General features: G+C 52.0%; 4 protein-coding genes across 4 annotated transcripts; 3 read left to right on the top strand and 1 right to left on the bottom strand.

Moving 5' to 3' along the window:
• Positions 1-586: 586 nt before the first annotated feature.
• Positions 587-4,186, top strand: CTHT_0008550 (uncharacterized protein; the record flags this gene model as incomplete). Its single annotated transcript, XM_006691320.1, has 5 exons — positions 587-606; positions 878-1,094; positions 1,213-1,344; positions 1,429-1,609; positions 1,941-4,186. The coding sequence occupies 5 exons, from the start codon at positions 587-589 to the stop codon at positions 4,184-4,186; spliced, it is 2,796 nt and encodes a 931-aa protein (XP_006691383.1).
• Positions 4,187-4,999: 813 nt separating this feature from the next.
• CTHT_0008540 (uncharacterized protein) lies at positions 5,000-8,028 on the bottom strand (the record flags this gene model as incomplete). Its single annotated transcript, XM_006691319.1, has 6 exons — positions 5,000-5,482; positions 5,546-5,714; positions 5,819-6,917; positions 7,056-7,155; positions 7,560-7,805; positions 7,906-8,028. The coding sequence occupies 6 exons, from the start codon at positions 8,026-8,028 to the stop codon at positions 5,000-5,002; spliced, it is 2,220 nt and encodes a 739-aa protein (XP_006691382.1).
• A 1,851-nt stretch (positions 8,029-9,879) lies between these two features.
• Positions 9,880-11,513, top strand: CTHT_0008530 (citrate synthase-like protein; the record flags this gene model as incomplete). The annotated part of the gene is made up of 4 exons (XM_006691318.1): positions 9,880-9,996; positions 10,074-10,141; positions 10,219-11,156; positions 11,215-11,513. The coding sequence occupies 4 exons, from the start codon at positions 9,880-9,882 to the stop codon at positions 11,511-11,513; spliced, it is 1,422 nt and encodes a 473-aa protein (XP_006691381.1).
• A 1,640-nt stretch (positions 11,514-13,153) lies between these two features.
• Positions 13,154-14,253, top strand: CTHT_0008520 (putative mitochondrial carrier protein; the record flags this gene model as incomplete). The annotated part of the gene is made up of 3 exons (XM_006691317.1): positions 13,154-13,373; positions 13,458-14,130; positions 14,199-14,253. 3 exons carry the CDS (start codon positions 13,154-13,156, stop codon positions 14,251-14,253), a joined length of 948 nt encoding a protein of 315 aa, XP_006691380.1.
• Between the last annotated feature and the right edge of the window lie 10,344 nt (positions 14,254-24,597).

Raw genomic sequence — 24,597 nt, 5'->3', positions numbered from 1 at the left:
TCCTGTGGTCACCAGTTGTTGGTTGACAACTGTTTCTATTGCTGACTGAAGAAGTCCTCATCGTAGTTCTGGAGATGGGAGATTCTAGGTACATATTTATAGTCGGAGACCGTTGGTATGCGTGCCCTGCGATTCAGAGTATCATTGACCAAGTTCAGGATTATCGTCGAGGTTAGAGAGGTCGATTGGAGGTGGTTCTTGGCAACGATAATCTTTTCTTGCCCACGATTGGTCTGTCTGCTGGTTCCACTTGGAACTCCCTCATTGGTCCTCCCCCACTACTCGGGGCGGCTGCTGGTCCGCATCTGGGCCGTAACAATTACCAGCCATATCAACTATATAACTGTAATATACCTTTTTGTATAATTAAAGTCCTAAATTTAATTATTTTAAATTTAATAATTTTAAATCGTATTCTATTATTGTTATTATTATTATTTTATATTACTAAATAATTATCTCGTTACATTAGATCAAGTTATATCCATTGATCTTATTCATAACGCTTTTATACTGGTTTACTTGTAGCCTCGTAAGACATCTTACTAAAATAACCAGTTTTACTCTTTTCATTACTTTGAGTAGAATGCATCCTATGCAGTTTGGGTAAGTTTAACCTATGCTAGTCCTTTATAATTTCAAATTATCATTCCTCATTTCTATCTGCACTATATTATCGTTATTTTAAATTTCTCCACTGGGTAGTCCAGGCATTTTTACACCCCGCTTCGCGCGATTGTGGCGCTAAAGTCGGTTCCTGGTCTTTTGAAACGGGTTCTATAGCTACAACCACCACGTCGTCACGCGCCTTTGCTGGAAGGGCACCTATTGCACTTCATTGCGCGGATTATGGAAATCTGAAGGCTAACAAAACCAGCACCCGAGACGCTGGGCGCAAGCCGCCCTTGAAGCGCGCCCGCGTTGAGGGCGATATTACGCTAGCTGCCGCATGTGATTCTACAGCCAACCCATCCAGCAGCTTACCGATCGATCATTTTACCCAATGCCTCGAGAAGCATGTTTTTCCACACGTTGACGCGCCGATATCGAGGCTTTCGGCTGAGGAGGTGAACACTCTCGAGATCGGAAAGCGCGTAAGTAGCTGCATCCCAGACGCGGCTTGGCCCTAGCCTCGTTCCACTCCATGAAGCGTCCCTCCAACCCTCCGCTACAACATGTCTTCCACACTTCTAATAATTGTGTTCATTTCAGGTCATTGCAATCCTTACCGGGCCGGAATTTACCAAAGAATACATTAAAACAGGAGGAAACATCAGTCCGGAGTTCGAAGCCAAGTTAGCTCGGCGGGCTGAAGCTGAAGTTCAGGCGCTCTCGAAGCAACCGGTATGGATGGCTTGCAATACTGGTCAACCACAAATCTCCGCGAAGATACCGGCTAACCCTCGTTCCTCTGACTCAGGAATACAGACTTCCTCGGTCAGAATCTCGACCTTTCTCGCCGAAATTGCTAAGCGCAGCAGACCCTCTCACTTCGGCTCTTCCTTCGCAGCCTTCTCCGAGACAACACCAACACCGGCTCTCCCCTACGAAGCCTCAGTCCAATTGCGTTCCCACTCCAAGCCAGCCAGTGACAAACGGTCACACCAGGGTCATTATTATTAATGATAATGATGAGTCTCGACCAAAAGAAACTAGTAAAGTTCTTGACGGGAGCCCAGATGAGTTTCGGAGGATCGTTTCCAGGTTATGGCAGGATCAAGTCCGAGCCCTACCTGGAAAACTGCTATCCGGGGACGAAGGTTTCATCTCAAGGAAACCATACCTGACTTCAGAGATGAGGGCAGCACTTTTAGAGGGTGCTCGATTCCCTTTGCAGCTTGACGCCGACCTCCTTAAAAGGCCTGTGCCCGTTCATGTCGATTTCTCTCTTGATGAATTCAGGCGGCTGCGGATTCTGACCCGAAGGACTCTTAACCTAGACCTCCAGAAAGGAAGCAAAGATCCGAGGAAGGATCTGATGAAGGTTCTACGGGTCAATCAGCAATACGTACCCGTTGTCGTGAAAGCTATAGCCAAGACAAAGAGGTTGCCAGGAAGGACAGAATCCGATCTGGCCAATCTATTCCAAGACCTTGTCGCTTATGGGCCTAGGCCAAAGCCAGAAACCCTGAAGATTGAGAGGGATCACGATGACCAGCACGGTGACTTCGTACGCTCAAGTCGTCTCAATTCCCTTCTCTTCGCGAGAGAAATCTGGGGCCAGCGAGGGTTTGTGACTATGAGAACATTGGAAAACTTCAACAACGACTTTCGCAAGTGTCGAGAGGATGAGCTTGAGCGAAGAGCGTACTGGCTGGGGTGCGCGGGAGACGTGGTGACCATATCTTGGGTCTCCAACAACAGTTTCATATGTGGGACTACTGATCATTCAGACTCCCATAATCAGCAATATAACAAGCCCGGCAATCTTGTCTTTGGCTCCTGCGATTCCTGGACCCTCCAGGCTTACCCCGATCATCGCATTGTCCGCCCGATCGTCAATGATGGAGAGAACTCAACCGAGGACATGGTGCAAAGCCAGAGCCCATGGCTGTATACATCGGTGGTCTCTTCTGATTTTGACCATCTCCATGGGCTGGCTTTCACGTCTGGATTTGACCGAATGGTCAAGATCTGGCGCATCGATAAAGCCGGTACTTCTATGATGGTTGTGGGAGAATGGCGGCATGATGGCAACGTTAACTTTGTCGTCGCCTCCAAGCACCCCGCTGGCTTGGTTGCCACTGCTGCTGATGTTGTAGCAGACGCAGTTCGGATCTACACTATCGACCAAGACAATATTTCCATGAGCCCATTCCGTTCTTTCTCCTGCTCTCGTGTTACTGACCCTGACGGCAGCGTTGTGTCGACAGAGAAATGGGCATACTTTCCGGCAACGATGCAATGGGGACTTGAAGAATCCGTTAAACACCTCCTTTTGGTGGGCTACTCCCCCAGGAGCCTCACTGGGAATGACATGGATATTCCGGAGGATCGTCAGAAGTCTGGTGAACTATGCCTCTGGGATGGGTTGACAGGGAAGCGATGGCGAATCACCTCTGCTACAACTCAAAACGTGTTTGAAGTGCTTTGGCACCCAACTCAACCGTGGTTTGTCGCCGCCACAACCCCTCTGGGCCTTGATGTGGATCCTGGCGTGCGAACACAGATCAGGATTTTTCGCCCAATCGATCTGCAAGACGCTGGTGGTCCGGCTTTCAGCCCGATATGGACACTTGATTGTCGAGCTCTCGACATCAATGAGCTCACGATCATGCCTAATAGCACCATATTTTGCTACATCACTGCGGGATGCACTGACGGCTGCACCTACGTTTGGGATACAGGTCAGAAGAGTAACAGGCCGATTCGCATCCTTCGACATGGTGATCCTGTGGATGAAGTTCCAGGAGACAGAGAGAAAGAGGACATTGGTGTCAAGTTCACTGCTTGGGGCACCACACTCGATCGCTTCTACACCGCTTCCTCAGATGGCGTCCTTAAAGTCTGGAACATCCGGTCTGAAAACAACCCACATGTGCGAGACTTGCTCCGCGCTCCTGCTGCAATAACAGCGGGCATGTTCTCTCCCGACAAATCAAGGCTTATCATCGGCGACGCCAGTGGCCGCGTTCACTTGCTCTCCGTTAACGAACAGGACGAGAGACCAGCAACTGTACTCAAGCTTCCCGGTTCGGATATCGTCAGGATCCGGCAGCCTACAATCACTCTGCATCCAGAACCCCCGCCTCCGACTTATGACGCTCGTGGTCGACCGATCTTGAGCCATTCTGGTGTCGAGATCGGTCGAGCTTACCTCGAAAACGAATATCTCGAGCGGCATCCGGACCCCACCATCGGTGTCGTCCAGGGGCCGCGTTACGCTAAAACGGGTCTTTTCCGCCGAGAGGCGCATTTTCTTGAAGATCCGTCACAGCCGTTGCTTGCACATTTCGAAGTACACCAACAGGAAGCCAACAAGGGATTCTCAGGCAGAAGACGCGAGCAATTCTTGTCCCTGAGGCCCGTTAAGGAGGTAGAAGGGTTGAGGGAGAAGCATGCCAGGAATAAGGCGATGAATTTCGATATCAATGCGCTGGATGAGGAGACGATAACAGGGTTGCTTTGCGAGGGAGCGGACTTGGAGCTTGGGGAGGATTATGTGCTGGAGTATGAAAGTGAGTGAGACGATGGGAATGAGTTCATATAAAGCAGAGAGAAGCCAGGGCGCTTCAATCATAGCTCGATAACCGGGCGAGGATTTCCTCTACCAAAGCGCGACGGATACCTCTCTGCCATTAATACTTCGTTAGCACTTGATAGGAGCCAGTAATGCCATTAAAGAAATCTACCTGGGCAATATCGAGGGACTTTGTGTGTTTGTCTTTTTCTTTGCACTCAACTCGAGTCTTCACAATCATCAGAACATTAAGTAGTGGCAGCATAGTATGCATTTAATTGACGCTAAACGACTTAACGCCTGAAAAACTCTCTTTGATAGAGAAAACCGCGCCCTCCCTTTTGTTTACTCAGATCAAGGAACCCAATCATATCATTGAATCCATCCCCCCGTTCCTGTAACGCCGGTAGTATTATCCCATCAACCCCATCCGTGTCTTCAGCAACCTGCCTTATCCTTCTCGTTCTACCAGCCGGGAAGAGGCCAAAGATAATGAATACACAATGAATACAACCACGGGTTTTTAGGGAAAAAAAAAACAAACCAAGCCGCCCCTTTCCATATGACCTTGGCATTGGCACTCGCATTCCTCGCGAGTGCACTAATGATCATAGCTTCGTTCAGCAATCATGTCACGAAGACCTTGATGACCATGGTATCTATGTGGTTGTTGCCTTAGGACGAACCGCCCTTCATGTATCAACAATAGATGTGAAAAGAGAAATGTTGGGTGAACGCAGCATTGGAGGTGAAAAGAATTAGATTGCAACCAAAAGTGTTGCTTGTACTCTGCTGCGCTGCATGGTCGGTGATAGTTCTTCAGTTATTCGCTGGAGCATTGAACTGAAAATTGGGGGCAAAGTTGATACCGTTCGGCCCCAGGGTCACACCCGCAGGCAGGCTCTCGACAATGGGCTCGTCATTGTTGTTATTGTTATTATTGTTATTGTTCTTGTCATTGTTTCGGTCTCCCTTGTGGTGCTTGTCCCGGTGACGCCAGCGACCGCCGCCACCGCCATTGTTAGCTTCCTCCTCTCGGCGGGTGGACTTCGGCCCATGGTGCCCGCTCTTGTCAGTTTGCATGCGGCGGCTGATAGCCTTCGACGAGACACCGGCGCCGATCTCAATATCGGGCTCCTCGACGCACATGCCGCTGACAATGGGGCGGCCGCCAGAACCGCCAAAGGGCGCTGTCAGCATCCACTTGCGGTCGGCTTCGGTCAGTTTATGGATAGGGATCACGCTGATGCCAGTAGAGTAGTCGCTGCAGTCACGTGGGCCGAAACCAACACCCCACCGGGTCTAAATATCAGGGTTAGATATGTGCTTGTCCCTTGCGATGAGAGATTCGACAACGAAACTCACCCGAAGGTTGTAATCTTGACTACGGACTTCTTCCATTGCGGTCTTGGCTCGCTCGGCATCTTTGCGGTAATACATTTTGACAAAGGCGTGGCGTTTCTCTCTGTTGACAATGCAAGTTTGGACTTTGCCATAGCGGTTGAAGAGGTCCCGAAGTTCCTGTTCGGAGCAACTGTAGAGCCAATGGTTAGCGGCCTAGATCATTGGTGGCATGCACTTGGATTTTGGATGAATGGCATCGAGGCAACGAGGGACAAAGACGGGCATGCAACTTACGTTACACCGCCAACGAATAGGGTGCGGCTGTACACCTTGATATGGCCATTGGGCAGTGTGTTGTCATACTCGACCCATTTCTCCTGAGGAATTGGCTCTCGGCCAGGACTGTCACCACGGCGGCCACGGGGCGATCGCTGGCGATAGTCCGCGCGGCCCCGGTCCCGGTCATCCAGGCGGCCACGACTAGGTGAACCAGGGCGTCCATAGTCAAAACCTGAACGTGACCTCGGAGAGCCGCGAGGGTCCCAGCGAGAAGGAGAACGAGAGCGGGAACGACCACGGGGGCGATCGTGATAGCCGCTCCGGTCACGCATATCATCGGGCCGTGGGGCATCCCAAGGAGCAGAACCAGTAGGCGTAGTACCAGCGACCGGGACAGGAGGTGCAGCATATCCAGTCTGGGTGGGCTGAGGCATCTGAGGCTGAGACGCGGCAGGAAGTGCGCCAGCCTGGGTCATCATCTGGATTACACCAGCAATCTTGTCGGCCGGGATTCCCTGGGCCAAGAGAGCAGCAACGAGCTGGACAGTTGTAGCAGCAGCCGGGTTACTGGTGCCGTTGGAAAGAACAGAGGGACCCGGGGCAACCGGAGCAGCCGGAGCAGCCGGGGCAGCTGGGGCGGGACCAACCGCTTGAGGCTGAGAAGGGTACGCAAACGGCAGCGCCGCGGGCACGTTTACGGACTGGGCAGCCGGCTGAGACGAAGGCGGGAAAAACGGCATGGCTGGCTGCGCTTGTACGGGAACCGGGGCAGGCTGCACGGCGGCACTACTAGGCGGACCACCAGAGGTACCAAACACAGACGCAGGAACCGTATTAGAGCCCGCGGCCGGAGCCGGAGCCGAAGTTGGAGCCGAAGTAGGGGCTGCCAAGCTCGGGTTACTCTGGGTAGTACCAGCAGCAGATGAGGCGTTTTGGCGAGCAATGCTAGCAAGCTTGTCCAAGATGCTGGGGATAGCCGAGTTGGGGGGCAGTGCCGTTGTTGCGGTCGGCAACGGCACGGGAGCTGCCGTTGCTGCTGCCAGGGGCTTGCTACCTGCACCAAACGAGGCGAGCAGTTCGGCAGGCGGACTGCCGGGCGGCGTTGTTGATTCGTCTGCAGGCAGGGATGCGGTTAGAGCACATACGGGAGTCAAAAGACATTGACAGCAACAACGCCATGCACCAACACCATCCGGCGCGGGCTGAAGGGCGCCGAACGGAGATAAGGCTGTTGATGTTGGGGAACACCTACTGGTAGGTCGGGCATTCAGCTTCTCCTTGAAGGAGTTGACCATATCAGACGGGAACGTCTGGCCCTTCTCCCAAATATCGACAAGTTTCCTAATCTTCTCCTACGCGTGCCATTGGTGTGAGTGTCTGTCCACAGCAGTGTCTCAAGATATAGAGGTTGCGAGGCTGTACGAAAGGGAGAGATAGAACGAGGATGGTGAGAGAATACGCAAGTACATGGGCAGCCCTGCCAGGTTGGATGAGCTCAAGTCCAGAGGCGAGCTAAGCGCTTGGAGCCTAAGTAAGGCTTGCAGGCTGGAAGACCTGGAGCCCAAGCCGACGGCCACTGTCAATCACAGAAGTGATGTGAGGAGCTTCTGGTAGGCTGCCCGTTCTAGTTGGAGGGCCTTGTGGATGCGTGGATCGATGTCCACCATCGCTCTGGGACCCGCTTCTCACTTGCTTCTTCTTGCATGCAATGGAATCTAGTCATCAGATGGCATCCAAGCATCGTTCTTCTGCGTACCTTTTGGTCGTCGGGCGCCGACGAGATGATGTCGTTCATCATCATGGGGATCAGCACAGTTACTCTATGCACGCCTGCAGCAAAGGTCCCGTCTGGTGCCGACGCGCTGGGCGCTTGTCCCTGGGCCTTCGCCTGATCCAGCCATTTCCTTGTTACAGAGTCTACGACGTAGAGTACTCCCAGTTTATGTGTGCCGGGCGTCTTCTTGAAGTGGGTAAAGAGCTTCTGGATGAGGACCGACTCGTACTGTCATGAGGCATCCACGTTAGCAGACACATCGCGATACATACATCGTCTTCCTCCGAGCCGTATCGCTGTGCAGGCAGATCGCGTGACTGTAGCTTACCTGGACGTTTGCAACACACAACGCCGTAAGCGACTGGATTCGAGAGCCCGAAACACCAGGCGGCTTCAGCGCCAGCATGGCCTGTAAGCCAGCTTCCAGCTCGGTTACAGGGGGAGCAGCCATAGTGAGATGATGAAGGCGACACTCGCCGCGGCAACCGACTCAAAGTTGATGACACTCGCTCTCTTGTGATACGATAAGCGGCTTAGGATCCAGGTAAAACGATCTATGCCATGCCCCTGGACCAAGGCACGATGACAGGCAGAGAAAATGTTGGCTGGCAGATAGCTCCAAGCTTCGTCAAGTGCTCTCTTTAAAAGGTGGCAGTCAACGAATTACGAGGGGCCTGGAGCGCGCAAATGTGGAAATTGGCTTTTTTCTTCCTCGTGGCAGGAAGGCGAGCGGCAATGAATTCAAGAGGAGAGCTGGCCGAAATACTCCGTACGGGGTTTCTAACCCAGCTTGCGATCAAAAATTCAACCGACTCCCGCGAGATTTTCCCCCAAAACCTGCTGCACGCCGACGAGTTTTCTTCCTTTCGTCGAAAACGAGTAGCTGGCAAGATACTGGGGCTACTGGGAAACTTAAAATTGATGAAGCTTTCCTTGGGATGAGTCGCCTTGATGAAATCGATGACTTCCAGCTCCTGGTAACAGGGCTTTGGTTGTGTTCTTTGTGGGATGCAAGAATGGAAGGGAGGGGCGCGCTTGTGGAAAGAAGGGCAGCCGGTTTTATGGGCCCACTCAGCATTCCAATCTCTTCTGGCTCCTGAAAGAGCAACAGCGCGGCCAGACGCGCACACATCCACATCCGTGCGCCTCATACCCTATACCATGACTACATAATACTATGACTAAGCAATTTGTGGCTGAGGTATTCCACATTACACAAGCCACCACAGCCATGTGCGTTCATTCTAGGATGTGGGGCAGGGAGAAGCAAAAGCCGCGACAAAATGGAGCCCGCAGGCTTTTGGGGAAGCCCAACAAAACAAGGAGACCTGTCAAAGAAGAGCATTCATGGACTCATTATAGGAAGAGGGGACACACGCCCATTACTTATGTGGAAAAGCCACTAATAGTTCTTTTGGTTTTCACTTCCCTGTGACTGAGCTAGTTTACCATGATTGCCCTTCAGCAGACTGATGTGAGGTTGATTCCTTGTGGTTGGTGGCAGTACATGTGAGAAGACCTGGATGTGAAGAAAAAAAAATTCACCCATGCTTATGACAGCTTCGCGAACGCCGTGACGTCAACGGTCGGCACATCCATCACGTTTGCCATACTTGACCTCTAAAATCTAAACTTCTATAATAACTTTGGTAAGGGTCCATCACCATGAGAAATCAGCCCTAACGGGTTGGCAAACATGCGCTTGTACATTAGCAGGCTACTGGCCGAGTTCTTGACCAGTATCTGCTTCTAAAACACAACAGTGCCTACCCTTCATCAGGCTATGGCACATGCTAGGGGAATATGAGGCGATCTTATAATTGTTGCATGCAGGTGCAACAACTACTCCATCCGTATTGCCGAAAGGTCCTACATAATACATTCATGTGACGAACACATCTGCTCTTGCAACTCTGCGATCCCACCCACGCTGATGCCATTACTGCCACTGCTGCCACGGATAAGTTCGGGAAATGGCATTCGCGGCGGGAAACTGTAGGCGCCGTCCGGTGGTTGGCTGTGAGTGTGCCACTTCCATGCCCCAAAGCCGTCCGCGGGAGCGCTGGAGCGACGATTTGACAGCGGTATGGGTGCTTAGGAAACTGTAGTCCGAACCCCGGTCGGTCCGCCCTGCACGATGGTCCCCATCTGTCCGGGGGGCACCTGCCACTGCCCAACTCCCTGAACTGCGGTTTTTTTCTCGAGCTTGGGTCCTTTTCTGGCCTCCGAAACTTTTTCCTCTCTTTGTTCTTCTTCTCCTCCCATCCTTTAACCCCCCAATCCACATACCAGATACCACAAGATGGCACCTGCTATGCGTCTAGCCACCGCGGGCCTGAGAGCCTCGCTCCGGGCTCCCTCGCTCGTCTCTCGGAACGCAGCGTTCACTGCTGCCCGCTGCTACTCGTCCAAGAGCCAGGTACGCTACCCGCTCCCGGCCACCAGTTCATGCATCCTGACATCATCGGACGTCCCATTGACCTCGGAATTGGCCAGCAGACCTTGAAGGAGCGCTTTGCCGAGCTCCTGCCGGAGAAGATCGAGCAGATCAAGCAGCTCAGGAAGTACGGTTTACCCCACCTTATGTCGCCCGCTGAAACGGTAGAACAGCATTGCTGATGGGCCATGTTGCGCAATCCAGGGAGCACGGCAGCAAGGTTGTCGACCAGGTTACCCTCGACCAAGTCTATGGCGGCGCCCGTGGCGTCAAGTGCCTCGTGTGGGAGGGTTCGGTCCTCGACGCTGAGGAGGGTATCCGCTTCCGCGGCCTCACCATCCCGGAGTGCCAGAAGCTCCTCCCCAAGGCTCCTGGCGGCAATGAGCCTCTTCCTGAGGGTCTCTTCTGGCTTCTCCTGACCGGCGAGGTTCCCACGGAGCAGCAGGTCCGCGAGCTGTCTGCCGACTGGGCTGCCCGCGCTGAGATCCCCAAGTTCGTTGAGGAACTCATCGACCGCTGCCCTACCGACCTTCACCCCATGGCCCAGTTCTCGATGGCCGTGACTGCCCTCGAGCAGACCTCGGCCTTCGCTCGTGCCTATGCTAAGGGCGTGCACAAGAAGGACTACTGGCACTACACCTTCGAGGACTCCATGGACCTCATTGCCAAGCTCCCGACCATCGCTGCTCGCATCTACCAGAACGTTTTCAAGGGCGGCAAGGTCCCTCCTGTCCAGAAGGACAAGGACTATGCCTGGAACTTCGCCAACCAGCTCGGCTACGCTGAGAACCCTGACTTCGTCGAGCTCCTCCGTCTCTACCTCACCATCCACACTGACCACGAGGGTGGCAACGTCAGCGCCCACACCACTCACCTGGTTGGCAGCGCCCTCAGCTCGCCCTTCCTGTCCCTCGCCGCTGGTCTGAACGGTCTAGCCGGCCCTCTTCATGGCCTGGCTAACCAGGAGGTCCTGCTCTGGCTCACTGAGATGAAGAAGACCATTGGCGACGACCTCAGTGATGAGGCTATCACTAAGTACCTCTGGGATACCCTGAACGCTGGCCGTGTCGTTCCTGGCTATGGCCACGCCGTCCTGCGCAAGACCGACCCGCGCTACACTGCGCAGCGCGAGTTCGCTCTCAGTAAGCTTACCCGTACCCTGACAACAAGACTTACTGAAGTGTTTAACACATCCCACAGAGCACCTGCCCGAGGATCCCATGTTCAAGCTCGTCAGCCAGGTCTACAAGATCGCTCCCAAGGTTCTTACCGAGCACGGCAAGACCAAGAACCCGTGGCCCAACGTCGATGCTCATTCTGGTGTTCTCCTGCAGTACTATGGCCTGACTGAGGCCAAGTACTACACTGTCCTCTTCGGTGTCTCGCGTGCCATTGGTGTGCTGCCTCAGCTTATCATTGACCGCGCTGTCGGTGCCCCGATTGAACGGCCCAAGTCCTTCTCTACCGAGAAGTGGATTGAGATCTGCAGCAAGCTGTAAATCTAGGCGCAGTGCGCAACTATGAGTAACCTTCGGTAATCGGTGCACGGCGCCATGGGATACTTTTTACGGGTATTTGATGTAGTGTATAAATGGATGGGAACTTGCTAGTGGCGTGGCTTCCGTCTCTTTGGGATTGCTAGCCGTTATATGTTTGTACGATAGACTCGGTCCAAAGCCGGGCAACTTGCATCAGCCCCGAGGTACAAAAAGTCAATTGTCACAAACACTTACCGTGAATACTTTTTTTCTACACTACGGCACATTTCTGCTATTCTTTTTTTTCCCCATGAACAAAGGCATGCATCCTTCCGGAATCCTATTTTTGAAAATAAGTGCAGATATCCTGGTCTTTTGATTCTCATTCTCGCAATCCCACAAGATCGTGGCCTGGGCAATGGAACTAAACCTGACGCAGGGTCCTGGAACCTGTGCGGGTGCTCCAGCTTGTCATAGTGAAGAAGACTGCGGGGCCCCGCCACATGGTCAAAAGCGATCTCAGGCTTCTGGGTTATGTACGCATGTAACAGCGTGCTTGCCTAGTTTGGCCACTGGAAATTGGTGGGTTAATCTGGTTTATGGGGAGCGTGCTGCGGGATTGGAGAGATTGTTGAGCTGCAGGTGCCCAGTGTTCCTGACCGCCAGAGCCAGCACAGCAATGATTTGTGGCAGACGGTGAAAGCTGGAAGCCATCGATTTGTCTTTCGGAACCCGAGGGTTGCAGTTCGTTGATACACTTGATAGAATGGAAGGCCTGTACGGAGTAAGCCGCAGAGTGGCGGTTTCCCCCAACCCCGGTCCGCGAGGATGGATCCAGTCATCTCCGCCAAGCGGATTACGTTGGGCTGCCGTACCGAGGAAGGAAGGCGTTGGGCCAGGGGTCGTCCGCCAATTGGGCGTGTCTGTTGAGGTTGACTATCGCCCCAGCACACAGGTCCGAACCGAAATGGCAAGGGCGGGCAGCTCACCGTGCGGCGTCCCAAGTTTTCCAGTCCCTTGAGGCCGGTATTTTTCTTTTTTGGGCGGGCATCGAGCAAAATTTCAGGTTCACGACTCACGACCGCTCTTAATCACCAGAAGTCATTTTCCTGACACAGCCTTTCCAGATATCTCATTTATACCATCGCCAACGTTCCCGCTGCCCGAGCACACCACGATACCAAACACCATCGAACTGTGGCTGCCGCTTTCGGATTGTAAGTGTGGACCCTGACTTTGTGGCATCGCCCAGCATTGCCAGCATTGCCGCGGGTAGAGAGGTAGAGGACTCAAGCTTATCGGTAACACGTGCATGTCAGGATTGCCATCACAGCCGACTCGTCGAGAAGGTCTTGCAGTTCGCTGTTATATTTTTGCTCCCTCTCGGTGTGTCTCTTGTGTCTCCCACTCGGCACAATTGCAGACCGTCACGCCACACCTTTTTCGCTCCCTCCCCCCGCGCCGCACTCGTTGCGTCTACCTACTCTGAGAGCCATCTGCCCGTGATAGCTCCTCCAGCCGGTTACTAGTGCCAGTAACCCCGCGTTCCCCCGAGAGCCCCGCCTTCGGCTTCTTTCTTACTCTTTTCTTCCCGTGCAACCCGCGAAGAAGCACTCTCCTTCCCTTGGTCAGGGCCCCCTCAAGTCAACACCGACTACGTCATGTCCGCCGCTGTCGCGTCCCCGGCTTCCCAGCCTCCCAAGCTGGAGAAGAAGCCCGTCAAGTTCTCCAACTTGCTTCTGGGTGCAGGGCTCAACCTCTTCGAGGTGACCACCCTCGGTCAGCCTCTGGAAGTCACCAAGACTACCATGGCCGCTCACCGCGGGGACAGTTTCGCGGCTGCTCTCACCCGCATCTGGAACCGCGGTGGTATCCTCGGCTGTAAGTTGAGTTGCTTGTTGTCAGTTGTGTTTGCTCTCATCCTCGGTTCACGTTGCTAATTATTCTCCTCCCTTTCGGATGCAGTCTACCAAGGCCTGATCCCCTGGGCTTGGATTGAAGCTTCGACCAAGGGTGCTGTGCTTCTTTTCGTTGCCTCTGAGGCTGAGTACTGGGCCCGCAGTTTTGGCGCCAGCGAGTTCGGCGGCGGCATCATTGGCGGCGTGACTGGAGGTGTTGCGCAAGCGTATGCGACCATGGGCTTCTGCACCTGCATGAAGACAGTCGAGATCACCAAGCACAAGATGGCTGCCTCAGGCCAGAAGCCCCCCGGCACCTGGGCCACTTTCATGGACATCTGGCGCCGTGAGGGTATTCGTGGCATCAACAAGGGCGTCAACGCCGTCGCCATCCGTCAGATGACAAACTGGGGCTCGCGCTTCGGCTTGAGCCGGCTTGCCGAGCAGGGTATCCGTAAGGTGACGGGCAAGGAGAATGGTGAGAAGTTGAATGCCTTTGAGAAGATCCTCGCTTCTACCCTTGGCGGCGGTCTCTCTGCTTGGAACCAGCCTATCGAGGTTATCCGTGTTGAGATGCAAAGCAAGAAGGAGGACCCCAACCGGCCAAAGAAGATGACAGTTGGCACCACATTTAAGTACATCTATGAGACAAACGGTATCAAGGGTCTGTACCGTGGTGTCACGCCCCGCATTGGTCTGGGGGTCTGGCAGACTGTGTGCATGGTTGCTCTGGGTGATATGTATGTCTTTGCCCTCCCTCGTTTTGCCTTCTTTGAGTGAAGGGTCGTACTGACAATCACCAATTTAGGGCAAAGACATATGTTGAGAAGCTTACAGGCGAGAAGGTTACGGCTAAGCATTAAACGACGGCGTTTATGGTGTGTGGGTCTAGAAAGGATCCGGGTGGGCTCTTGTTCGGGGTTATGTTACTACGACAAGATATCATGGACTCTCTTTGGGCGGACAGGCTTGCGAGATCCTTTTTCTATTACACATACAGTCATTGTAGTCCTATACATAACGGGCGCTTCTAGGATGCTCGTTGGTAATGATGGGTACCTGATACATATAGACGGATTTCTTTTCGTTGATTTAGACCTAACTGCCAAGTTCGAGTATCGGAGTGATGCCAGTATTGGATTTGTTGTCCAGATGTTAGAAATGGCTCAGCTTCGGCAGTCGCTCTTCTCCTTTTACCTCCGTTGGAGTGGACTTCCTTGGGATTTTCGACACGTTGTCTTCTAGGCACTCAAACAAGATTGGTCAAGGACTGAGGGCACTTCATCCAATCTCTATATCCTATCAGTGAAATATTTAGGGTTGAAATCCTCTTTCATGGCTCCCATGTGGCAAGCGTTGGGGAACTGTTTGCTTAATCTTAAATTTACCACATAAGAAAGCAAGGGACGGGAAAAAACAATGAGTGAATGAGAATGTCAGAAGAGAGGAGAGGGAAGGGAACGATAAATGTAGAAACGGATACGGTTTCAATATTTTGCAAACTGCTCTTGCCTCTGAGGGAGTAGGCATGTTGAGGACTGGATGATATCTGAATAAGAGCAATATCATTTTCACAATACACCTAAACCCCTACTTGGTTGTTTTAAGTTTTGGCATGTCCATATCACGTAACCAGAAAGGGGTTCTTGAACACCCTTGTGTTGCTGCTTCTGCTTCATGCACAAAGGAATGCGCCTCCTGTGGTGGGATGACATGTTGATCGCGATGCTTGGAACAATAAGGAAATGTGAACTAGTTCGAAGAATTGGAATGACTGAGAGATTAACTGGCAGTGGCGATCAATATCCTCTTTTGGGTCCAGGTTTGCGGAGAGCTTGCATTCAGTACGCCTACTCAACTGCCATGTTGAATTAGCTAGTCCATCACCGTCCTTGGAGTTTTTGTTACCTAACATTTAGTACCGTTCATGATAGCTACCAGCTCACTCCTGGCTCAAACACTATGGTTATGAGCCGAGGGTTCCTTACTTAGTCAGGTTAGGTTGGATAACACCAGAATGCAGGCCTACTTACCTTTCAAAATCCATATCCCAGATATCTATACACCCAACAACCCCTTAAGCTCGAAAAAGCAGATTATTGAGGAAAGTTCTTTGATGTTCCTAGGCACCTAAGCTCTGGTGGACATGTATACTTTGCTGTTTTACTTCTGAATTGCTCAGGAAAAAGGTCCCGTAAGTAAGCCGGAGAGGATATCAGGGAAAAAAAAAATCATGGTGCTAGTCTGCTTCCCATGTTTCGTTTAGAGTAACATGTCCTAGCAGTCGAATTTCCTTAGCGAGGACCCGATTGTTGTAGATAGATACGGAAGTGGTCATCTTTCGATAGATCTCTTTGGGAAGAAGGTGGTATTTATGGGTAGAAACTTGCTGGGTATATACATTTAGTAGGCCATATGATATCAGAAAAGAGCATTACAAAAAACTCTAAATCTTCACACGGATTCACTCCTTCTTGTTACTCTTTTCTGTTTGTTCCATTATTATTGTCTTGAACACTGGTTTCCTTTATTGGCTCATCGAGTACCAAAACTAGATTCATCTTGTCTCAATGTTTAATTGAGATATGAGAAGGCTGAGTGAGAGAAAACACTTGATGGTCAGGTAAGAGAGACATCAAACTGGCACCAATCATATAGGGAGTCTTGATCTGGAAGTTACGGAATATTTCGAACCATAGACAACCAGGGAGTGGGATGAACATATCTTTTTGCCCCATTATCATACTACATATTCCCTGCGGAAGACGTCTTCTCGGGCATAATGAGGATGTAAGACTTAGAGAAGGACCAGGACATCGAGATGGGCCGTAAGCCATTCGATTCCGGCCTAAAGCAGTAGATGATACTCAAATAGAGCACAAAATAATTTTTTCTTCAATATACCACTTTTTGGGTTGTCACTGAGGAAGGAAAAACTTTGACATTCTCACTTCGCAGTTTAACAATGAAGGCTCCAGTCTATCTAGCAACTATCCTAGTGTGTGGGTGAAGACTGCCCTGACATAACAAAAAGCTTCTTTGCAGGCGCTTTTGCTGGAAGTCAGAGTCCGAACTTTAAGTCACTTGCACTTCCGCCAGAGTATCATATTTCACTGGAAGTCAATGAAGTGGACGAGATTGAAGTTTTCTCATACACTTTGCCGATGATGCCATTGAAGAAATCTCATAGAGAACGCATTGACTATCATCAGGATCCTACTCTCTGTAGAACTGCTTGAGCATGTCACGAATGCTGGGCATTACGGTGAGTTGGGCTGGGCACCAAGTTCGGGACAGGTTCGCCGCACAACATGAGCATGTGACGATCAGTATGGATGACAGCCAGCCCAGACGGCAATATTATCACATTCAGGGGATGACCGTGAACTTCCTATAGTGACATATTGAAATGCCAAGCCCATCATTTCGAGGAGCAACTGGCAATCTGAGCGGAGCCTCAATAATAAGGCAAACTCCGGGCTACTCGGGATGACTGCAACAGGCTGTTACCTTGAGACAGGGTATGACGTTTCCAAGCCTACCCAAACCCACATGCAAATTTCATGCATGGGACTCATTGGGCAACGTTAACATACCTAGGAAATGGATCACTTTTACTGAGAGGAACACATTGCTCCATCGTGATCAGAAAAGGAACAGGGGCAGACTAATGAGAGAATAAAAAACGCAGGATGCAGGAACCGATGGAGTGACTGGAGACAGGTTCGATGCTCTGGGGTTCCTCTCGCTTTATTGATCGGGTTGGTTCCCAGGAACGACCCCGCTTTAAAGGAGACGCGGCAGTCCTCGAAGACAAGTCTGACGGCAATGACATCGTGACGGCATTTCCCAAGTGCAAATGGCAATGGAGAGATGCACTACATGCTCCGTACGAGAAGTGGAAGAAAGTGAAGCTGGATTGTCAATGACATGAGTCAACAAGCACTTACATCAAGAACCACTCTGGGTCTAAAGTCATCCAGGTGCACTTATGCCTTGGTAGATTGATTTGCGTTCGCCTGCTTCGCTTTCATCATGGATGGTTGACCGCCGGTTCTAGATTGGCGGCGAAAGGGCCGAGCAAATGTTGCCGGGGAGAATCCTCCGAGGAAACTCTACGCTCATGGCTACCTTAGCTGCATCCGTCAATTCCGAAATCCGATGCGTGTACCTACATACCTAAGTGCAACGCTCTTGACAGAAGTAAGATGAGGTCCATCCGCCGATGCGCTCTCCCAAAAACAGCCGGCGATAAAAATGGAAACCTGGATTCCACTATTGTAAAAATGCGATGCAGGTGTGGTGTCTCAGTCGCAGAGAGAACCCCTAACGTACGAGAATCTCCCAGCCGGCACTGAGCGTGGGCCGTCGCTTGCTGGGTGGCAAACCTCCGTTATCCGCCGCCATCCGGACAGGCCGGAGACAACCGGGACTTTGGAAGGCCAGCTTTAGGTGATATGGACACGCTCTCCTTGCACGGCACGCGTGACGCGCGCTGCGATGTTCCCGATGATGTCACGCGACTTTGTCCAGGTAACCCTCAGCTTCGGCCCAACTTTGCTTTAGCTTCCCTTACCCATCAATCAATTGCACCTAGCTGCTTCCCGGATCTTTACGAGAGCTGACTTTCAGCTGTTCTACACATGCGTACGAGTCTCCTTGCTTGACTTGGTTGGCGTGCGGGATGATGTGTCGTCGACTAGTCAAGAATGGGGGTGATTGTCCGTGTAACCCCCATCCCTCCATTTCGATCGCGTTTCGATTCAATTTCGATTAGGTTGCGGGGGAGGGGCCACGCGATGTCCTGCGTACAAGGTAGCAAGGGGGAGGACTGTGCCGCGAAAGCAAACATGGTACAGATTAACGATTGTGCAACTTGTAGGTCCCGATGTCTCATTTGAAGATAATCAATATGCGGGTGAAGTTGGCCTTTTGGGTGACAGAGCAAACTTCAGTCTTTATGATACCCATGATGATGACGATGAAAATGGCGCTCTGTAAGACGTTATCCAGAGGCCGAATATTCCCGCTAATCGATGGCTGTGACACCTTCCAGATTGTGTCTGCGCCCTCATCACCTATAGCTCGTTTTTGGGACATGTGTCACGCAAGCCAGATGGAATCGCTGGTGGAGGATGTTTGATGACGATAAAACCAGACATTGCGACCGACATTCAGAGGAGTACTGCAGAAGACATGCTATCCTGAAGCACGATAGCCCCCGACTAGGTAAAAATTCGACCAACGGTACAGCCTTGTCCAACCGCTGATCTTTTCAGCTGGTGTCACTCTGGGATATTGCTGTGTAAGACAATCCAGACAAGTCCTGGGGATGATACCGGTCCACCGAGCTAGCGGAGAGATTGACTTGCTGCTGAAGGCCACAGTGTAGTAGAAGAACCCGACATACTATACTTGGACCTGTTGTGTACAATAATCTCGACGACGATGGCGTATCTAAACAGGTCCGAATCAGAGGTTATGAGATGCCATCATCATGTCGCGATAAGCTGGTCTCTGAAAGACGTAGGAGCGCCAGCTTATGTCTTGCAAGAGAACACGAACACGCATCCAACGATGTGGGCAAACTTGTATGCCGCTTGCCCTTCCGACATGTCTCGACGGGAGACGTTACAAAGTCAGGCATCCCAATCGTAAGCAGCTCCGTATCCTACCACCAGCCAGGGCGGGATGACGCAGAGATGATGGCTGAATCCCGCTCTCTCGCAGGAATGGACCTGTCATGGTGCCGTACGAATGGCTATGTGGGTATATCTATCAACACCATGCCATCGATCAATCAGTAGCGTGTCCGGCGGAGCAGTGTCCATAATGCTAGTGCAGTGGACTCCGTTATATAGCGTCCGACGAACTCCAGGCTCCAGCCCACTGAACGGAGCTGGCGGGCAGATGGAGACTGACGGATCGCGTACCTGCATGCGATGCCGCCGCAAAATGGGGACGGTGGAATGACGGCTCCGTGACGGAGGCCTGACGAATCAGAAGCCGTTCTCTCATAGACAGCTTCCGTCTTAGGAAAGCCGTCGTCTCGAAAAGTCAGGGGCGAGAAACGGGCCTTGGTATGTTGGCCGCTGAGAGATTTCTGCGTTTTTCCTGATGTTTTGGTCCGTTTCGTTTCTCTTTGCGCTTCGAGCTTCCCAGAAACGAAATTGAGTCTTCCTATTCTTCCATCCTCAACTAACATCTGGGAACTTGCTTAGCATTGGACAGGATGCTCAATTCCAAATGATGACTCCACCCTGTCCCTCCGCCTAGCCCCAGCACGAACCATACGGGTTCTCAGGGCGAACATCCCAATTGGCGAGCTGCGGAAACAACGCGAGAGGGCGCACAGAACGAATGCGCAGAAGCGCAGCGGCACCTCCTGCTCGCAGCAGGTAGAAGCTCCTTGCGGCCCACTTCGCATTAAAATTCTCTCTGTTGATCCAGGTAGGTACTTTTGGTGATGTATACTATCATAGTAGCGCACTTATCTTGTAATCATGAGTTGTTATCCGTCCAGCTAAAGTAAACAGAGGAAGCTGTTTGGTAGATTCGTTCTTCCCGTTTGGTTGCGAGCATGCCAACTGTCACCGTTGCGCTCGTTATCCCCTCGCGTGCGCAAGGCTAGAGCAAGTTTGGCTGCCGCGCCTGCACCCCACGCTATTGCCAAGCGGACAGCCAGCCGAGTGGTCGACGGGCGAACGCAACACGCTGTTCCTTTTCCCCGTCCCGCTTGTGGTGTCGTTCTGTTACCTGGTCGCATGCCCTGTCGCACGCTTGGGTGGTCTTGGATGTCATTCAGGGCTTTGGGGGCTCGATTTGATGGCTTCAGTGAGGGGAAAATGCGGGGAAGACGGCCTTTGATTGGGGGATCTGACTGTCTTTTCTCGGCTTTTGGCAAGTAAATCGTGGGAGCTGCTGTGTTGGTGGTGAAATGAAAAGTGATGATGTTTCGCGATCGGTTTGTTACCCTTGCTTTTATTCTTACCGTTGCTTATCGGCGGGCAACTACTGGACATAGGCTCGGATTTCACGTATGTATGCATAAAGGCAATGAAAAAAAAACAAGTGAAATGGCCCGCGTAGGGCCGAGTTCGCGGTTTGCGGTTCTCGAAGTGTCGAAGGAGAGGGAACAGAGCGCAGTGTAATGTCCGAAGATGTCCGCAGAGGCGGGTCCAAAAGCTCCTGTGGGAAATGAGGAAAACTGAGCGTTGGTACCCAGTGCCAACTGCTGACAGCCGTCGTCCGTCTGGCCAAATGGCTAGAGACAGCAGAGTTGCAAAAGAAAGGTCGGTGGAGCTTACACCGAACGCAGGGTCCGATTCGATGGAGCATTCACAACCCACCACACGTGGAGAGTGATTTTCGGGCAATGTCCAGTCGGATCCTCCTCCCACCTTTCAGACGTGAGCTTGCGCACAAGAAAATCCAGAGTGGCCCGTGCTTCATTGCCAACCAGGGTTAGCCGTTTATCAGAGATTACCTCATCAAGGCGCGCTCCGGCGCTCCGGGATCCGATCGCCTACTTCCTCGTCAGTTACCGCAATTGTTGGCTAGAACCATCCATGCTCTGAACGAGATGAGAGTGACAGCTTTTCCATGTCAGCACAGTAAATCCTCACCTCTCCTCGATTAGTAAAATCGCCGTCGGCATAAACACAGTATCCGGACGACTGCCTTGCTCGCCCAGCGCAGCCGAGGACATGCTTTCTTTGCTGTGTTGCATCCACCGAGTCGGCGACAGGGTAGGCAGTCCGTACTTTTGAGCCTACGAACCCCCACGTTGGGCACGCTGCCACCTTTGACAAGGGCCAACTGGCGGCTCTCGCCAGCCATCAACTCATGCCGACAGCCGGGTTGGAAGATCTGTTTTGCCGGAGAGTCATTGTGCCCAAGAATTCCAGAGCCTGATCCGCAAGTACGAACACAAACTCCCAGAGTGACTTATCATTCACGATGCGTAACTGAGCTATTATGTTCGTTATGCGGGACCTTGCGATGGAGTTCTCTGTTCTCGCTCACCCCGCATCACTACAGCGGGGAAAAGTTAGCTCTCAACCAAACAGTTCATCCTTCGATGCAACTTTCATAAGTCCAAGCCTCCAGATGATGCAGCTGGCTAACAAGTACATGGTTAGCTTATCGAGCAGTATTCTAGAACGTCTGTTTGGAACGGGGTTGGGTCGCCCGTAGACCGCCTTTTGTCTGAGGGATATACGGATGACTGGGCGCAGCTGCCACCGCACCTTGAGACTTTGCCGCTCAATCTGCCGCATGACATGGCAGGTTGCGCCGGTGTAGGTGAGATGAAGAGAGATCTCTGAGCTCCGGACGACCCGTAGCTCAAGACTCCCAATTCCAGAGCCCGGCACCGGAGAAGCCCCGAGAAGGCCCTCTAATGAGTTAAGCGCAAGTTATGGGCTGCACACCTAGGTAAGACGGGCGACTACGGAGATTGGTAGATTTCAGTCCGTCGCATGCCGCCCTTTGCTCTCTTGGTTAATAGCTTCGAGGCAATCATCACGAAGCAATTTATGTCGATCTCAACGGCATTGCCACCACTGTAGGAAAAAGCACCATTGATTGGCACTTTGCTTGCACTCTGTTCTCGTTCTCACTCAAGGTGCGAAGTAGGCTTGTTGTGCAGTCAAAGTTTATAGGTCTCGGCATTGTTGCACTTGGTTGGCACATGATGACGGGAAGGCAGATCTTTCATCGTTCAACTCAGTTAGCATCTTTGTTCCCCTTGCTCCTGTTCACCCGTCTTCTCATTGAGAGGGTGAGCCTAGCAGTATCTGTTTGAAACAGCCAGCCCGATGAAACTCCTTTTGTCCTACACACATGCTTCATCTGATGGACGGGCGGAGCGCCACAACTTGGAAACGCAGCCACAGCTGGCTTGATCTTTATCAGGGCATGGCATGCTTCACATTGAAGCTGTTCCGAAGCCGTAGACTAGCCAGAGGGTCACGAATTACGAGTAGGCCGATTGCGATGACTCGATCCACACCAAAACAGATTTTAGGGTGTTAATCCGGGCAGAGGAAAAGGCAGGAAGGTAGTCTAGGTATCACCACCGACCTTAGCTAGAGGACGAACTAAAAGCCGGGCAATCAATGATCGATGGTTCCAAGCAGGTACTGGAGCACAAAGATATGCTTCCAGGTCCATCGTGGAATGTTGTGACAAGGCTATCGATTGAGCCGCATAAAGTTCGAGAAAAAAGTTTGATAAGGCCCGGAAGGATCGGCGTAAACAGCTTGCTGTATCTCCATCGATGAACGCTGTTCGGCGCTCACCTTATGTCGAAGCTGGATTGTTGCTGGGGCCTAGGGTTGGACACAGAAATGACGTAGTGGAAGAGGTCAGACCCTCGGCACTTCCGCTTCGGCCGGTCCTCACCGTGCCGCACCTGCTTCCCTACTGGTGGGCTTTCTTGTTCGATGTGTAGACACAGACTTTTGTCTTTTTGGGCGAAAAACTTGACTCCGACTTGTTGATAATTTCCCGGCCCTGAAATAGAAACTGTTTGAGCGAATTTCCATCGTAAGGTCCGATTGAATCCGGCCCGGCGACATCTCCAAAATCTTGGAAGCATCGAAGCAAGACTTGAGCGCCATTAAAATCTATGTATATCATCAGGCAGTGTTGACGTTAGTATCAGCAGAAGGGCAACGTTGTGCAAGTGCCACAGCGCCCTGGATGCATCACTGTGCGATAGAGTAACAAACAAATGGCTCGTTTGCCCCATCATCCCGTCTTTGTTGAACAGCGAGCCTCCATCTTGGGTCCACATGCTCATAAGTTTCTTTTCTTGGGGACCCTTACACGCTCTCTGGCGACCTAAGACGAGAGCGAGAGAGCGAGGAGAGATGAGTTTGTTACGCTCGCTGACTCTGTGGCAAATATAACGCTTTTATTGTTGCCAAGCATATCTAGCCAGGACATCGGGATCATGGTTTTGCTGCCACCGAAGGTTTGGGAGTACGCGAAAATGGGTGCATTGGAGGGTTGAACAAAAACGCCTTCTTAGAGGCAGTTGTTTTATGGAGTACAAGGATGGCCCAGATTGGGAGAAAGCAACATTAAGCAAAACCAAATTGACTACACGTTCTACACTTCACGACCTTGGTTGTCATCACTGTGCGTTTGTGTCCGTGCGATTTCCAAACCTCCATCATTCGCTCTCCGGTCAGTGTTGGAGTCGGAAATGCGATGTAAGCTCAGGTCGGTTGCTCTTCAAGCTACCTTAAGCTGGGGGAATTTGCCGTTTGAGCGTGCAACATCAGACTGACAGATTTGGGAACAAAACGTTGGTGCGGTAGACAAAAAGGCAGTGGAAATGGACGAAAGGAAGAGAGCGAAGTATACGACGCCAGGCCGTCCGTTAACTACGCCCGTTGAATTTCTTTTATATATCAGGTATCTAACGGTTAACAACGGTCAAGCATCTTATTAACCAACTAGAGAGCAAGTCGCCAACTGTGAGTACGTGGTTGGCGGTTTGCGCTTGCAACGGTCAGGCGCGCTTCATATTACTTGGACATGACAGAGATACCTCTGAGCGAAGGAGAGATGGTTGACAACAGCAGCAGTGAAAGACAGCAACATTATCCAATTGCCACCCAATTGCCTCCCAAACGCTCAATTACAGGCCTTCCTCCTGGCCACTGGTCTTTTACGCTACCCTACATACTGCCTACTGTAGTTTGCGCCCGTGCAATGTGCTAAGTGCGTGTTCAATGCTTCAGCGGTTGCTCCGTGAAGCTGGCCGGTAAGCCATGTTGGGCGAAAGCGCGGTGCCGGCTGGAGCTCACAAAAGACCCGGAGGCACCGCCAGAAAATCCCGCAGACAAGGTTCCTGACTGTGTACCTTGGCATTGAGCGACAGTAAGGTACCGACCTCCCGCGCAAAATGCGGGCTGCACCGCGCCTGCAGGTGGGGTGCGGTACGCGCTCGGGTTACGCGGTCGATGTACAGCCCAAGTACCCCACCCTTGATTGCGACCTGCACCCGTGAGCCCCACCTGATCTGGGGCCTGTCGACAAGGGTAGCTGAGCTGGCTGGACCCCCACCTCCCAAAATGCTTTGGTCTCGTCACGTCGATTCCCAGGCCGGCACGGTGCGAATTGTGGGGGGAGTAAAACCGCCGACGTCCCAAACAGCGAGCGGACAACCGTGGCAGGTGGTTGGCGGTGGGATA

The sequence above is a fragment of the Thermochaetoides thermophila genome, assembly GCF_000221225.1.
Source record: "Thermochaetoides thermophila DSM 1495 unplaced genomic scaffold scf7180000011812, whole genome shotgun sequence".
Lineage (NCBI taxonomy): Eukaryota > Fungi > Ascomycota > Sordariomycetes > Sordariales > Chaetomiaceae > Thermochaetoides > Thermochaetoides thermophila.
The sequence above is the reverse complement of the archived record's forward strand: the minus strand, read 5'-3'. Positions and strand labels throughout refer to the sequence as shown.